General features: G+C 33.8%; 1 protein-coding gene across 8 annotated transcripts in view; it reads right to left on the bottom strand.

Annotated features, from left to right (window-relative positions):
- NBEA (neurobeachin) overlaps window positions 1-17,330 on the bottom strand; it is a 602,800-nt gene that overhangs the window by 89,200 nt on the left and 496,270 nt on the right. For all 8 annotated transcript variants that reach the window (XM_036831611.1, XM_036831614.1, XM_036831612.1 and 5 more), the window contains one exon: window positions 13,378-13,490. In XM_036831611.1, the coding sequence (XP_036687506.1) occupies window positions 13,378-13,490 (113 nt within the window). The remainder of the gene's footprint in view (window positions 1-13,377; window positions 13,491-17,330) is intronic.

Here is a 17,330-nt window from a genome sequence, read left to right as displayed (position 1 = left end):
GGAAATCCTTAGAAGAAGCTTCAAGAATTCTTGCCTTTCTTGTTTTGTCAGTCATGAGCTACATAATATCATTCTTAAAATTCTCCGTTATGACAAAATAGAAATCATACCTATAGACCCTTCTGTGCTCAAGTGAATTCCCAGCCTCTCTCTTATCTGACCGGGGAGTTCCAAATCATTCTTCCGGAAGCAGCTCAAATTTCATCTGTGAAGCCCTACATGTTACCATTTGGTAACAGTTAGGCAAGTTTATAACTTCTTTTACCCAGCAGATAAGCCCTTCAAGGGAATGCCCTATGTTTTATTCATCCCTGTATCCTCAGTACCTAATACAGTACCCTGGCTCTTTTTAGATGCCTCATATATCCTGAATGAATGAAGGTGAATTGATCTGACTGTACAATACTTTATATTTCCATATAGAAATTTTAGACAAACTTTTTAGGCATAATCAAAAGACAGCATGTAGTGAAAATATTTATAGCACATATGATAAAAAGCTAGTTTCCTTTAAAAAAAAGAACTCTTACAAATCAGTAAAAACCAAGGAATGATCCAATTAAATGAGCAAATGAGATGAACAGGCAATTCACAGAAAAATGAATGAAATGTATGTAGGAAAAATATCACCGGCTCATACAATGTAATGGTATCTCTTCTTTTTCTGCTCAGCATCCATTATTCCTTCTTCCTCTGTGAACCACTCCTTCCTTATCCTTGGTCTACCTGGTTCAGATGGGCTGACTCTATTATCAGACCTTTTGGGTAGTCATGTGATCCAGACCTGTCAATCGGCATATCCTATCTATATGACCAGTAAGATTGGTACAGAAATGAGCACATGATTCAAGTTATTCCAATGAAACTTTGCTGAAACTACCTGGGAAAGAAGGATTTTCTGTTTCTGGTGGGGTTACAAAGGCATCACTGCTATAACATAGAGAAGCCGGACTGAGAATTGATGCCAATGCAGAAAAGTAACAGATATGTTGCATCCTACAACACTGGGGAGCCCTTGGATCCAGTTTACCTGAACTGACCCATCTCTGTATTTCTCAGTGATATAAGCCAAAACAACTTTATATTTTAAAGTCAGTTTAAGTTGATTTTCTATTACTTGGAACCAAAGATCAGAAGTACACTGGCAATTCTTAAAATGTCAAACAAAAATTATTTTTATTCATTAGGTTGTCAAAAGTTATTGTTTCATAATACTCATTGTTGGCCAGGGTGTAACAAACATGATACCTAATAATACAGTTGGTAGGAATATAATTGGTATAAATTTCTTGTGGGGAAAACTGGTAATATTTTAAAAAATAGGCACATGCTTTGTTTGGATCTAGTAATTCCACTCTGAGGAATTTATAATATGGAAAGAATAAGATGCAGGATATTTTTCACAGAATTGCTTGAAATGGCAAAAAACCAAGCAAACTAAAACTGGAAGTAGTCTAAATTTCCAATAAAGGATTAGTTACATGATGACACAACCACACTGCTGTATATTATGCAGCTAATCAAAAAGGCTGATTAGAAAAAATTCCAAGATACATTAATTCAATAAATATTGAGTGCCTACTATGTGTCAGAAATTATGCCTATAATTATACCCTAAAATAAGATAAACAAGGTCGCTGTTCTCATGAAGTGTGCGTTTAAATGTAGGTGTGTATCTGTGCACTTAAGAGAATGTGTGTGTATGGGTGTGTGTATGTTTCTGTCTGTCTGTAGAGACAGAGACAGACAAAATATAAATAAGCAATTTGGTAAATGAGAAACTATCAGCGATAAGTGCTCTGTTGACAATTAAAACAGAGTAATAGGATAGCATCGACTGCGTGGAGAAGGAAGGCATCTCTCAAGAACCTCTGAGCAGGGACATGAATGACCAGAAGAAGTCAGTCATAAGAAATTCTGGGGTGAGAGAATTCAAGACAGAGGAAGAGCTAGTGCAAAGGGTCAAAGAGGGGCGTGATGGTATGTTCAAGGAACAGAAAGAAAAGCAGTGTGACTAAAGCATAATAGACGAGAGGAAGAGTTTATGAGATGAGGCGAGAAAGTGGGTAGAGAGGCCTTGTAGACCAGAGTGATGAAACGTATTTTATGGTAAGTGCAGTGGAAAGTCACTGAATGGTTTTAAGCAGGAGAGAAACAAGATTTGAGTTAGGCTTTACAAAGGTACCTCCAACGGTTCTGTGGAGAATGGATTAGAGATAATATTAAATTATCATGACTAGTACTAGGATTGAAAAAAGCTAGTTGCAAACCCAGCATCATTGAGCATTATCAATGCTTCTCTAAAAATCCTATAGAGTATATATGTAATATATTTTTGCTTAAATATTCAGAGAAAAATTTTTGCAGAATATACATGAAACTATAATAACAGTTGCCTCTGGGGAGTGAGAATAGTGGAAATCTTTAGTTTTCCATCACCTTTTTTTACTATTTGGTTTATCCCGTGTATAGAATTTTAGATGGCTTTTTAAATTATATGACCCAGGAATATCTTTCAAATGTGAACATTTTAACTTTCATAAATTTTAATAAGTTATGGTAACTTTATATCTTAGCTAGCAAACAATAAATATCATATATTTCCAAATATAAATTCCTGTTATCAATCTTCACTGATATTTGAATTGCCATATATCAAACATTTAAAATAAGTTAAATGACAACATGAGGTAAAAAAGACAAATGCAGAAGATGAGATATTCTACAGGAGAGCTGGCATGGTTTCTTTAATAAGTCACTATCATGAAAAAAAAAGGGTAGTGGGTAGGAATTATTCTAACCTAAAAGACATTTAAGAGACATAAGAATCAAACATACTATGTGGTCATGGGACCTATACAGCAAAGGAAACCACTGACAAAATGAAAAGATAACCTACGGAATGGGAGAAAATATTTGCAAATGATATGACCGAGGGGTTAATACCCAATGTATACAAAAAGCTCATACAATTCAATATTAAAACAAATAACCCAATTAAAAAACAGGCAAAAGACCTGAATAGAGATTTTTTCCAAAAAACACAGATGGCCAACAGGCACATGAAAAGACGCTCAACGTCGTTAATCATCAGAGAAATATGAATCAAAACCAAAATGAGGGACTTCCCCGGTGGTGCAGTGGTTAAGAATCCACCTGCCAATGTAGGGGACATGGGTTCGAGCCCTGGTCTGGGAAGATCCCACATACCGCGGAGCACATAAGCCCGTGGACCACAACTACTGAGCCTGCGAGCTGCAACTACTGGAGCCCGTGTGCCACAACTACTGAAGCCCACGTGCCACAACTACTGAAGCCCGCGCACCTAGAGCCCATGCTCCGCAACAAGAGAAGCCACCGCAATGAGAAGCCCGCACACTGCAACTAAGCCCCCGCCTACCGCAGCTAGAGAAAGCCTGCGGGCAGCAACAAAGACCCAAAGTAGCCAAAAATATATAAATAAATAATTAATTAATTTAAAAAAAGAAAAAAACCACAGTGAGATACTACCCACAGCTATCAGAATGGCTATCATCAAAAAGACCACACACATAGTAATTGTTGGTGAGGATGTGGAGAAAAGGGAACCCTTGTGCACTGTTGGTGGGAATGTAAATTGGTGCAGCCACTATGGAGAACAGTATGGAGGTTCCTCAAAAAACTAAAAATAGAACTAACATATGATCTAGCAATTCTACTTCTGGGTAGAATTTGAAGAAAACAAAAACACTAATTCAAAAAGATACATGTACCCCAATGTTCATAGGAGCACTATTTATAATAGCCAAGATATGAAAGCAACATAAGTGGTCCATCAAGAGATGAATGGATAAACAGGATGTGAGATATATATATATACATATATATATATGTATATATATATACTCACATATATACATACACATATATACATATATATCGCATATATATATACACACATATACATACACATATATATCACATATATATACACACACATATATATATATATCACATATATATGTATATATACACACATATATACATACACATATATACACATATATCACACATATATATATATATACACACACACACACACACACGCAATAAAATACTACTCAGCCATAAAAAGAATGAAAATTTCATCATTTGCAACAACATGGATGAACCTGGAGGGTATTATGCTTAGTGAAATAAGTCAGACAGAAAAAGGCAAATACTGTATAATATCACTTATACGTGGAATCTAAAAAATAAAACAAATGAATATAACACAACAGAAGCAGACTTATAGATATAAAGACCAAATTAGTGGTTACCAGTAAGGAGAGGGAAGGGGGGAGGAACAAAATAGGAGTAGGGGATCAAGAGGTATAAAATAAATAAACTACAAGGATATATTGTACAGCACAGAGAATATAGCAGTATTTTATAATAACTTTAAATGGAATTAATCTATAAAAATTTTGAATCACGATTTGTACATCTGCAACTAATATAATATTGTATATCAACTATACTTCAATTTAAAAAAGGACAAGAAAAAATAAATTGCTTATTTCAAAAAAAATGTACTGTGTGGTCCTTGACTGAATCCTGGCTTGAACAAACCAATTTTTTAAAGACATATGGTAGGCAACTGGGAAAACCTGATTATGGGCACAGTGTTACATAATATTAGGGAATTACCATAAGTTTTGTGAGCTGTGATGATGGTATTCTGGTAATGTAGGAAAACGTATTTTTCATACTAAAGGATTTAGGGATAAAGTATGATATCTTTAATTCACCTTAAAGCACTTCAGTAAAACAACAAAAAAAAGCTAAAATGTTAATAATTGTTATATCTAGGCACTGGGTAAGTGGGTATTAATTATTGTTGGTACTTTTCTTTTGAAAAATTTTATAATAAAAAGTCAAAATAAGATAAAAATTGAATGTAAAAACAAAGAAAAATCTTTCAAATTCAAATTTTAAAACATATGGTACTTATGTTTTAGGTTGTTCTTATTGATAAGAATCCTTTTAATTTGGAAATTTATGTTTGTAAAATGTGTGAAAATTTTGTTCTCTTAAATAGATTAAATCTCCCCTTTGCAATTTTATGCACACTATTAATTTGCTTAACATGGCCTTTCATCATCAGGTGAACTTCAGCTAATCACAACACAGTTTCCACATACATTCTTAAGAAATGGAGCCTGAAGTAATGAAGTATTAATAAAAGGAAGTGTAGGAATTATATTTTGTTGGCTATAATTGAGTGTATTTCTTTTAATACTTTTTCATAGGATGAATAAACACAATTAATTATACTATGAAGAAAGATAAACTTTCAGCCAAAGTTGCATTTTGATTAGCAAAATTTATGGGCACGTTAGTAGGTATGTCAGTTCCACATAGAACCAAAACCTCTGGAGAGGTAGAGTGGCTCACTCCATGCATTTCTGTTGCCTCTGCTCATATCTGACATGACTGTCCTTAGTGTAGGGTGTTTAGGAAAGGTGGAGGGCATCTAGGAGATAACTTAATCACTAGGTTTTTTTAAAAAAGAAGTATATTCTACCTAACGATTGTAGAGAAATAATAGGTAAGAAATGAAAGGAAATAGAACTGTCAAATAGAATGTAACTAGTGCAATTCATCATAGGGTTGTGGGGATAAAATGAGAAAATCTATGTACAATGTTTAACACGATGCCTCGCATGTAATAATACATGTCAAATGTTGGCTATTATTGTTATCATTATCCCAGAAAAATTCCTAAGAAAATCAGTTTTAAATATCTTAGTGAAAAGTAACCATTTTTACATAAAAGCAATGGAGGTATAAATAAAATAAAGTATATTTACAAAAAAACAATGGAGGTATAAATAAAATAAAGTATCTTAAATCTTCATTTGTCAGTTCTAAAAGCTTTCTAAGTGTTAAGTAGTAGGATAATGATAAGCCTATAAATTAGTTTCAGGATCATCACTGCTGAATATTCTGCTTCATCTGGGAAGCAAGGTTAAAGGAAACTGACTTTGGTCTAATTTTGCCGCAATGATGCTATATTTTAGATGTGACACGTGGCAGGTAAAACAAAAGCGTACAGGGCAGGCTCCCTTTTCCTTTCTATAGTAAACTAAAAATGACTGTAAACTCTTCAGGGTATGGGCCAGTTCTTACTGTCTTTTTGTCTCCAGTGACTGGCACAGAGTAGCTGTGCAATAAATGCTTGTGTAATGAAAGAATAAGTGAATGAATAAAATTATTAATTTAAATAAATCCAATTTTGAAATTGGTGCCCTTTTGCATATCCCCCCTTGTAAATTATGCCCTCAGCTTGGATTATTCCATGAGTTTAAAACAGTATCCAGATTTTGCCAATTCATACCTTGTCTTAAAATAGCACTTATCCTTCAGCATTGCAATAGAAGCCAGCCTAACAAAAACGATTTTCAAGTTGGGTTCTATGTTAAGGTGACCTTCAACATATAGTTAGAAAAAATTTCATATTTGGAAGTAGGTTTTTTGGCAGATGGTATATAATTAAATTTACACATTCACATTTTTGTCTTCTAATAAGTTTTATATCATCAGAGTCAGCTACCAATACACTTAGTAGTTTTGCCCGTTCTTCACGTTTTGTTGTTAAAACTAAAGCGTTAGGTAAATTATATACTAAAGCAAATAAAACTAATTTCATTTTAGATATTGTTAATTTATGATGAGAAAGAAAGGTAAAATGACTGTAGAAACTTGCATCACATTGCCGAGTTGAGGTAAACCCTTTTCTACGTGGTATGTAGGCGTTTGGCAGTATCAAGGGTGGACAGTTGAGAGTATTCACACTTCAGTGCATCCATTTGCATTATCACATTTCCAAGCCTCAAGGCATTATCACTTCCTTTTTTAAAGTGGCATAATAATTTGGGAAAATGGTTATGCTTATCATCATCTGTCAGTCAAACAACTCCTGTGTTAACAAAACATATTTTTTCCACTCAGTGAATGGGTGTGTGTGTGTGATGTCCTACGCTCATGTCAATATTAGTAAGACTTGGCTTTGTGATGAAACTATTTCACTTATCAGAGGGCATGACTGGGAAATAGGAAAATTCCATTTACACTTTAATGAGCAAGGGGCTGTGCTTCATGTCAAAGTCACGTAACCACTGTAATTTCAGAGTAAAGTTCATATGAGCGTATGTAAATAACTGAAGCAGTAGCATATATCATGTTTTAAGATAGATTTCACCACAAAATCACATCTCCATGAGGAAAACCTGCATAAATTGGGGGAAAAATCTCTACACCCACTGGTGGTTGAGTACTGAAAAGATAAGTCAATGACAGATTGTTTCATTAGCTGTCCAGCATGTCAAACAATACATATGACCTCTAACCTGTACATGTAATGAATAAAACTTGAACTTGTGATGTCTAATCAAATGAGGGGTCTAATAAATTTTACTGATAAGGAAATTTCATTTCTCCTGTGCTCTTCAACTGTTCAGTTAAATGGGCGAAGGAAGGAGTAAGAATGTTATAAATATAATAAAATATTTCATCTAAATAAATATTTCATCTAAATAAATTTCATCTAAATAAATATTCATCTAAATAAATATTTCATCTCCAGTTTCAATAAATGTTTAATTTAACTTCAGTAATTTGATGTTTAAGATTTTGGTAACTTGGTAATTTAAAGAGATGAAAAAGCAATTATTTATTGCATGAAAAATATTTTATATTTTATTAAAAGTTGTTGCTTTTAATTTTATTAAAACAAAATTAAATTGATCTTTTTCACTAGATTTTTTTCAATCACACCAAAGATGGTGAACTGTCAACTGACAATTACGGAACTTTGTTTCGTAGCCCCCAGTCACTGAATGCCACTGTGTGTTGGACATTACACTAGATGCCTTACCTACATTAGGCACAACCACTCTATTTTGTAAATACTATTGTGTTCAATTTAAAGAAGAGGAAACAGAAGTTCAGAAAGCTTAGGAAACATGCCTAAGTCTGTACAGCAGGTGAGAGAGCTACATTTGAACAGAGCTGACATTCTTTTCATGTTCTGTTTACTACCTCTCCTTTTTTTCCCTCTCAATTTTAATACTGATACACATAAAGGAAAACTGAAAAGGTCTGATAATTCTAGGATTAACCTTTCCCAGCATCCAATACAGAGAACAGAAACCTCCAGGATTCACCTTCCTCTGTAACTGAGAGCAGAGTGCTTGCTGTAGCCCTGACTGTAGCAGGGACTTTGTGAAGAGCAAGAAAGCCATCTCCAGCTCATATCGCCATCCTGGCCATGGCATCAAAGTCCTGGGGAAAGTAGGTCTGGGGCAGAGACATTATCTTTATTTACTTTGTTTCTCATTTTTGGTTCTTATCTGCATAATACTATAAAAATATTGCTACTAATTTATCCAACATGCTTTTGTTAAGTATTAGATGTTGCTTAAAATGAAATAGAAAGCCATTGCTTTGTCAGTATTGTCAGAACGTTTTGGGGAAGTACGTAAGAAATGCATGTAACAGTTGAATTACGGACCTAGATCAGACATGGGAAGAAATAGATCCAGGAGTAGCTAGATGTTTAAAACCCTTATGTACCCCTCTCATTTGCTTCAGTGAAGCATCCAGGGTTCCTCAAGAGACAGCTCCTTCCTTTGCACTGAGGGTGGACCTGGGTTTTATGAGACAAGCAATTCGTAGGAGAGGGGTTCTTTAAGAAAATGAGCATAAAACTATGAACAAAATTAGGGGCAAGGGATAAAAAGAAGCCCCTGAAACTTGAGGGGCTTTGAAGTTTAAGCCTGATTAGCTTAATTTATTATGGTAAATTTATCTCTGACTCCATTGAATGTCATATATTATAATTATATATATGTAATAAGCAACCTACTGCCTATTGGTTTTTTTCCGATTATAACCAATGAACATTCCTTGAGGGTCAGGACTCTACTTTAAAGTCCTCTTAGCACCTTGCAAAGTTCCTTTTACATAGTAGCTATGTGTACACAAACCTGTAATTTATTTGCTATTGTCTAGATTATAGAAACTATAAAGAAGAAACTTTCAGATACAGTATATTTGACACTTTATAATAGTGAGTTGTTTGTTGCTCACCAACTAAGCCCCCTTTCTTTCGGAAACAGGAATCCAAATTTCCTCCGGTCAACTCTTAGCCTAGTGCATGAGGAGACATTTTCCGGGATTTCTGGCAAAGGAAAGTTTCTTTTGTCTTCCATGTGAGCTACTTGGTTAAGATGCTCTCTCTTTCTTTGGATAGTATGATGTGAGGTCTGGAACTGTTGCGGCCATTTTGCTCCTAAAAGGGGATTGCTTGGAGCTACTGGAGGCCATCCAGAAGAGGCTGAGTATGAAGTCCACAGATGGGAAGGCAGAGAAGAACAATGGAAAGAACTCTGCTTGGTGGCATTATCTGCATCACCGGAAATAAATCTGACTGAAAACTAAACCTTTCTCTGAATTTTTTAGCTGTGAGAACCAATGATATTGATTTATTGTTCAAGCCAATTGCTCAAGCTGGGTTGTCTGAAATATTCATTCAAAAGTCCTGATATAACTAGAATTCATAAAGCCAATTTAATGCAGAGGTATAAAGAAAGAGAAGCAATTTTCAATTTGTTTAGGATTGTACATTTCTTAACTTTTATGCAGTAAAGAATATAAAAATTATTTGGGGCTCCAAATGTTGTTTACTAAGACAAATTCTAGAATTACTCACTGATAGGAATTATTACTTGGGTCCTAATCTCTGTTTGGGAAAAACTTCTTTTGTTATTGGAGATCTTTTAGAATGTTTCTGGTTAATAATATCATTAAAATATTCCAAATCTTCCTTGAGTTTCTGAAGATTACCAAACTCTCCATTAAAAATTTCATTTGTAGTGCTGGTTATAACTACAAGAATTTCATGTGCTTCTCAATGGTCATCTCTTCTCTATAATAATATTGCATTATTAGCAGTTTTTCTTTCCAGTTATTATATTTCAAATGTCATTATTCCCATTAGGCATATAATATGATATATTTTCATACATTAAAAACTTGTTTATTAATGATTTTTATCAGGACAGTCTCGGGTTTCTAGCCCATTTGTAAGAAGTTCCTATTAAGAAATTCAATGAAGCATGGGAACAATGCAAGAGTAATTTATTAACACATCAAGAGGCTTTAATTTGCTACCATTTTCTTATCATGTTATTCTGACAGAAAATAAAGAACAAATTGCTAAAGCATGGAACATAGCAGAATTGGAAGAAAAGCTATCTATCTTTAGAGAACCATGGGTTCAAATGTTCACAACATGAAGGACTCTATGTTTGCAAAAGCACAGTTAGTATTCACATTGCCTAATTTATTTAGGCTGTCTGTTTACCTCTTTTATTTATCTAACACTAAATAAAATTAGGAGAGCACATGTGGGTCAGAAAGGGAAAAGTTCTGCCAAAAGGCATACAGATTAAATAGATCAGCTTTAAAAACCTGAAGAATGTTTACATATTCCAGTTACTTTAGAAACAGTGACTTCCTCATTTAATTTACCTCATTTTTCTACATGAATAAACTAAAAATCTATAATTACTAGCAAATATTTTACCATATGCCTTATATAATCTATATTAATCATAATGAAGGCCATATTTTCTTTGGTTGGGTTAGTGTTTCAAGAATATTTGAGTCCAAATGTCTTAGTGTACTTGAGCTTGCATTTTCCAATCTGCTACAGTCCCCACTATATCTGCTGTCATAATGTAGGCCTCCCAGATTTCTGGTAACTATCTGAGTTTTCATCTCAGCTCTGGACTGGACTTTTTCCAAGACGGCTCAAATATGTTTGTTTTATTAACTCCTGTACACTCTTCCACCTAGTACAGTGCTTGACATACAACAGCAAGTGTGTGATAAATATTTGTTGACTGAATGAATGACTGAAAGAATGAACACATAAATGGAAGAAAGAAGGGAACTTTGGTCTGTAAGCTTCCTTTCACCACGATATCCCAGTTGATTTCAAAGAAAAAGGACCTTCTTCCCTGTTCTACAAATAATCTAAGATAGCTACAGTGGTAGTTAGCTTATGAGGTTTTAAGACTACGTATCATGCTACCTGAGAATCTACACTATACATGTTATTGTGTGTGTATATATATATATATATAATAGTGTCTGATACATAGTGCCTATTGAATTAATGTTAAATAAAACACATGTAGATAAGATTTTGTTAAAGAACTAGTTTAACAGTTTTCACCTTCATATTGATAAGTTAGTTTGTTTTTTTTTACACTCAAAGATTACACCTCAACCTTAGCAATTCATGTAAAAAATGCATACCATTCTAATTCCATTACAGATATAGCAGCATATATTTATCATCATTATTTAAAATTCGAAATGCAATTCAAAGTATATGGCATATATTGATGATTTACTGCATTATATTTATATTCATAGCTAATGTTGATATGCTAGGTACTCTTCTAAGTTTTTTATACTTATTAACTCATCAAATCCTCACAACAACCCTACTATTATTGTCCCCATTATACAGGTGAGGAAACTAAGGCAAAGAGAAATGAAATAGTTGTCTAAGGTCCCAAACCAAGTAAGTGGCAGAATTAGGATCTAAACCCAGGCAGTCTAGCTCCAGAGTTCTTATTCCTAACCGCTATTTATTGCCTTTCATGTAGTTCTCTATAAATATAGTACATTCTTATTTAATTTTTGCAGAAAATGATTTTATCTTATTTAATTTTTAATGTTATAATTTTAATAATTATATTCTTATATAAAATAAGAATAATTTTAGTCTTATTTAATTTTTCTTCCAGAGGGCAAGCCTTATGAATTACAGTGCTTATATCTACCTAAGCCTGAATACTTATTTGCACCTAGTAAATGGTTAGAGATTTTTGTTCAGTTCAAATAATTGTTCACTGGAACAATTACTATATTTGCAACCATATTGAAATTCAATTGCTATCATTTTTTTTTTTTTTAACCAGCTGTGTGACTCTCAGTAAGATGTTGGCTAATTGATTCCTTAGGTCCCTTGAGTAATTATAATAGCATAGCTAAAATTAGCAATGAGCTAGCAAGTTTGATAAGGCAGTCACATAAAATATAAGAAATAGAGAGTGAATGACAGAGAAGAATATGCAAAAATTAGTATACAGGCTTCAAAAACAGGCTAAGAAATATTCCACGTGTAATAATAGCTCATATTCATGAAGTGCTTCTGTGTTCCAAGTACTATGTTACATTCTTTAAATGCACATGTCATTTGATCTTCACAACTGTATGAGGTAGGACAGTATTATTCTTGTATTACAAATGGGGACATTGAGGCTAAAAGAGAGTGGCTTCTGGTCACACAGCTAGTAAGCAGTGGCATAGAGAACTTCAACTTAGGTGGGTCTAGTTTTCAAAGGCAAGAAAAAAGGCAAGAGAAGGTGTGCTGAGTTAAAAACCATTTGTGGGATTAATTTTAAATTGCTTGCATTTCATGCTTCCCTGCCTTGCAGGACTTACGCTACCCTTGTTCACGAGCTCCTCAACTCTCCCCCAACCAAAACCAAATGTATACGCATATGCCTGTATGCCTTTCATGCTGCTGTGGTATGCTAAACCAGACAACTAAGTAGAATAGAAAAGGGAATGAAATTCAGAGTGAATGGCCTGAGGCTTAATATGGCTAAAGTATTGATATAAACTTTAGGGCTTGGCTCTGATATTAGCTGAGGCTAGAGAAAAGCTTTTGGGCCTTAGTATCTAGTTCTTCACTGAATTTCAAAGAGTTTAGTATCCCACTTAAGTTTCTTCTCAATAAATGAGGCGAACTAACCAAAAATTTGCTTCTTATCCTTATCACCCATTGTGTATTTTTTTCTTGCCATTTTTGGGCCAAATCTTCACTCTTTTATCTTAACAGACCCTTGATAAATTATTGTGCCCTACTTTCTTTTCAGTATCAAGCTCCCCTACAGTATGTGTGTATGTATTATTGTCAAGATAACAGTGTCTTATCACCTAAGAAATATACCACAGAAATTACTGGCCAAATTTTGTACTAATTTCAAGTTTCTCGCCTTGACCTTTAAAACCTAGGATATCAGAACAACCTCTCCTTACATATGTTCCTTCTCAAATATCCATTTCATTTTGCCATACTAGTACTGGTTTATCTTCTTGTAGCTTAATTCCTATGCTAAGCATTGATGAAATTTAGATGCTGACTACAAAAAGAGAAGACATCCAGGTTTACTTTCTTACAAACATTAATTGAACATATATACTCTGGTAGAAATGCTTTTAGAATATAGCCTGACGAAGAAAATTGACTTCTATATATTTAAAAGTTACCTTTGATAGATCCCTGAAGTTTCCTGGAAGAGTCAAATCCAATTCTTCTGAGTCATAGTTTGTTAATACCCACGGAAACACGGGGTATTGGTTCAGATCATTATATGTCCGTCCTAGTAAAGAAAAAGATAAATGAAAATCTGTATACACTAATTGCTTATGAAAGTGTTCCTGTGCTTCTAATAGATGAGGCAACTATTGCATTGCAGAAGAAAAGTAACTCTTTTGTTTATTGAACTATGTCTTCATTCAATCAAAAGCACTTACAACAATGCGTTTCAAGTGAACTCACTCAATAATAATTAGGAAGTGAGTAACTAGAATTACTTTTTTATAATGTAACTTGTGGTAGTGATTGCTAGCTGTTCGTCATAATCAATTTCTCTTCTTCCTGGGCTAGACCACATTTCTCAGGCTCCCTTATTAGTAGCCATGGCTGTGAGACTTGGTTCTAATCTACAGAATGTGAGCAGAGATGGTATCTGCTACTTTCAGGCTTGGTCCTCTGCAACTTGTTGCATGGGTGCTCCATGCTCCATCTCTCTTCTACTGACTATGATGAAGATGCTATTGCCACCCTGGAAGCAGAGCCTCATAAGCTGGGGTCCCTGAAAGTGATCATGGAGGAGGTCACCTGCTGGTCTGCACACTTGCAGATTATGTGACGGTGTTCTACTATAACGAGTATATATCCAGAATTCTATTGCCAGTATACAGCATACTACATTGTGCTTCTATTAAGAATGAATGTAGAGAATTTGCAAGTTAACAGAAGTACTCTGAAGCCAGTACGAAAAAGCACCGAGGCAGATGTTATGCACACTTTTTTCACTCCCTTAAGTTCATGAATTTTCTTTTCGTATTATGTTGTTTCACTTTAGTGGAGAGCTGCTGAAGGTCAGGCTGAATTTTGTTTGTTGGTTTTCGTTAGTTTTTGACAGAATGACTTAAGCATTTTAGGTAGGACACTGAAGCCCATGGGACCGTGGCAAAGCTTAGGGAGAGCACAGGGCTGGCTTACCCTGATAAACTGACACTGAATAACATATGATCAGGTGAAATTAAGAGGAGCAGTATTAAAGAAACAGGGTCCAAAGAAAACTTCCGTTGGACAAGACTGTTTTTTGTAAAAATGCATTATGAACTGATCACAGGACTTTCTAAATTTCCATTCAAATCCATACAAAATAGCAATTTCCCTGATATTAGTGATATGATTTCATCTTGTGCTCCTTGTTGCACACCACGTTAGCGTAACAGTAGCACAGATATGCATACATTATCTTATTCGTCATCAAGAACTGAAATTAAATGATACCTACCTCTTGTAGCAACTGGTAACTGTGACTGTGAAATAAAAAAAAAAAACAAACAAAAAACCCCCCATAATCTGAGGAAGAACTAAATCTGCTAACTATTATAAGCATGAAATCAAATTAATTAATTCACTCAGTAAACATTTTATTCGGTGACTATTTTATCTGTTTCTTATATGAATCTCTGCATTTTACAACACAATTACTTATTGTTTTAAATATGTAAACTAATGTGGGTGTATATTATAAATGTAGGCAATTGATAGAAAGCAGAATGTTGCTTCCACTCTGCATTTCCTGGAGCAAGGTGAGAGTAAGGTTAGGGCTTCCTCTTTGTTCTCTGCCACAGCACTGTTGCAGATGTGTTATAGCTAATACTTGTCTGCCTCTCCACTAGTCCATAAACTCCAGAATGTAGGGTCTGAGTTTAAAAAAAAAAAAAAAAAGCCTCTGTATATTGGCATATTTTGTTTGTCCGATAGATATTTGTTGAAAGAACGAATACATATGTGATAAAAATGCGATAAAATGAGCCAAATTTTAAAAGATGAACAAATCATAAGCTAAATAAAAAAGGAAAATTGCAGGATAGTCTTGTTGGAGGAAGAGGCCTATGCAAAGGCACAGAAGTACACATGAGAGAGCGGCCTGTGAATGTGCACGTTAAACCACCAGAAGGAAATATCTGTGGCCGATGAATGCACCTGCTTTATAAGTCTACTGTGATGAAAAATAGTGATGAGAATAAACAAGAATTTGGAACCTTTTAACTACAGTCTTTCGTATATGAAAATAGACTGCTAAAGCAGTATCACTGTAAAATGCACAGTGTAAAATTCTAAAATTTTAAATTTATTGCTGAGAGCTCATGTTTATGTTAACCTAGGACACTTGATTACTCTCAGTGTTTTTTCTATGCATGTATATATACAGAGAGTCTAGACTGGCTGGGCAGAGCTATTTCAGGGATTGTAAGTAGGCCCGTGGCATATTTAGTGCTCTGCCATTTTCTGGGTTACCATTCTACTTAAAAATCTATAGATTTTAATGAAAAAGAGGTCTTCCAATATATGTGTATTTTAAGAGAATAATTTGATGTTATTTATGTAACATATTTTCTATTACTTATGTAAATCAATAGCTGAAAATTAGACATAATAACTGTTTTTAAATTTTCTGATGACGTTTCATAACTTAAGGAAAAACTGTCAAACTAAAATAAATAAAAAGCCAATTTACATTAACTCAGTACTTAAATGTATCATATAAGTACAAACAGCATAAAAATAGAGACTATACTTGAAGACACTAGCCTTTCACTAGGAAAGATTTTCTAATTAAAGAAAAGATATAATGCTATTTTTGGAAAAAATACAAAGAAAAGAAGGTATCTTTAACATACACACACACACACACACACACACAAACACACACAAATTGATTGCTGTCTACAGTCACAGCTCATGGTAATTAATCTATCCTGCATTTTTTGTTAATTCACTTTTAATAATCTTTGGAAGATTCTTTAAAAATAAATGCTTAGAAAAATTTAGTAAGTTTTAAATTACTAAAGCTTTATAGCACGTTTTAAATCTAACAAATACAATAAACTATATAAACAGATGTTCTGACAGTTACATTAAAACCTTTTTATATAAAACTTTCCACATAAAAGCTTTGCAACATGGACAGTTAATGTATTATTTTTGATTTGAATTAAAAATTCACAATGTATTTAAAACTCACATGGATGAAGTTGGTACCCTGGGATTTTGCATTTATAAGTTTTAGCCATGAATTAGCATTATTACTTTAATTATTTTACCGAACACCTTTGTGAAATGAAAAAAAAAAAAAACCCTGCTGTGTACTGAATTAACCAAAAACGTGAAATATTTCCAAAATAATATCTGTTAAGTTCTGGCACATCTAGGTATTTATTTATTAATTTTTTTAGGATAATTGAAATTTAGTAAATAACCTTGTGCTGTTATTTCCTTTTCTAGCAGTAATAAGTGCAGAATTTTTTTTACTAACTATGCTTCTAAGGACTTACCTTGGAAGATTAATATTAACTATCACAAGCCTATGACACTAATCTACTCAAACAATAAAAGTGAAGCACAGTAAATGAGATTTCAGAAACACTAGATATGTTTCTTCATTTAAAAAAAAAAAACTTTTAATTAAACCATCCAATTTAATGTTTTTATATGGCACTTTAGTTTTGAAGGTAAAGTGATCTAGAGACAGCTGACAAAGAAATTATAACTGCAATTCCTTGGTGAAAATGTTAATGACAGCAAAATATTGTTTAATTAGATGATTGCAGCATCTGGATTAGCACTCTTTAAGAGCGATGTTCCTGTGCTTGTCTGCTTCTTCACACTTTACAGACATTTTGTCATCTCTAGGTCATTAGGAAAGAATTTTTAATGATTTTTCTAGAAGCAAGCAGTTCAAGTTACATTTAATTAGATGACAATAATAAGCCCAACACATGCAGTAGCTAAATATATACATAATTAACCAGGGAGGGCTTGTACATCACAGAGTAAAAAAGTAGAAAATGCTAAACAGGAGAAAAAGGTTGGGGTTGAGGAAGCTGTGCTGAATTCATTAGCCGATCATATGAAA

Source organism: Balaenoptera musculus, chromosome 18 (assembly GCF_009873245.2).
Source record: "Balaenoptera musculus isolate JJ_BM4_2016_0621 chromosome 18, mBalMus1.pri.v3, whole genome shotgun sequence".
Taxonomy (NCBI): Eukaryota; Metazoa; Chordata; class Mammalia; order Artiodactyla; family Balaenopteridae; genus Balaenoptera; species Balaenoptera musculus.
Note: the sequence above shows the minus strand (reverse complement) of the source record. Positions and strands in the feature narration are given on the sequence as shown.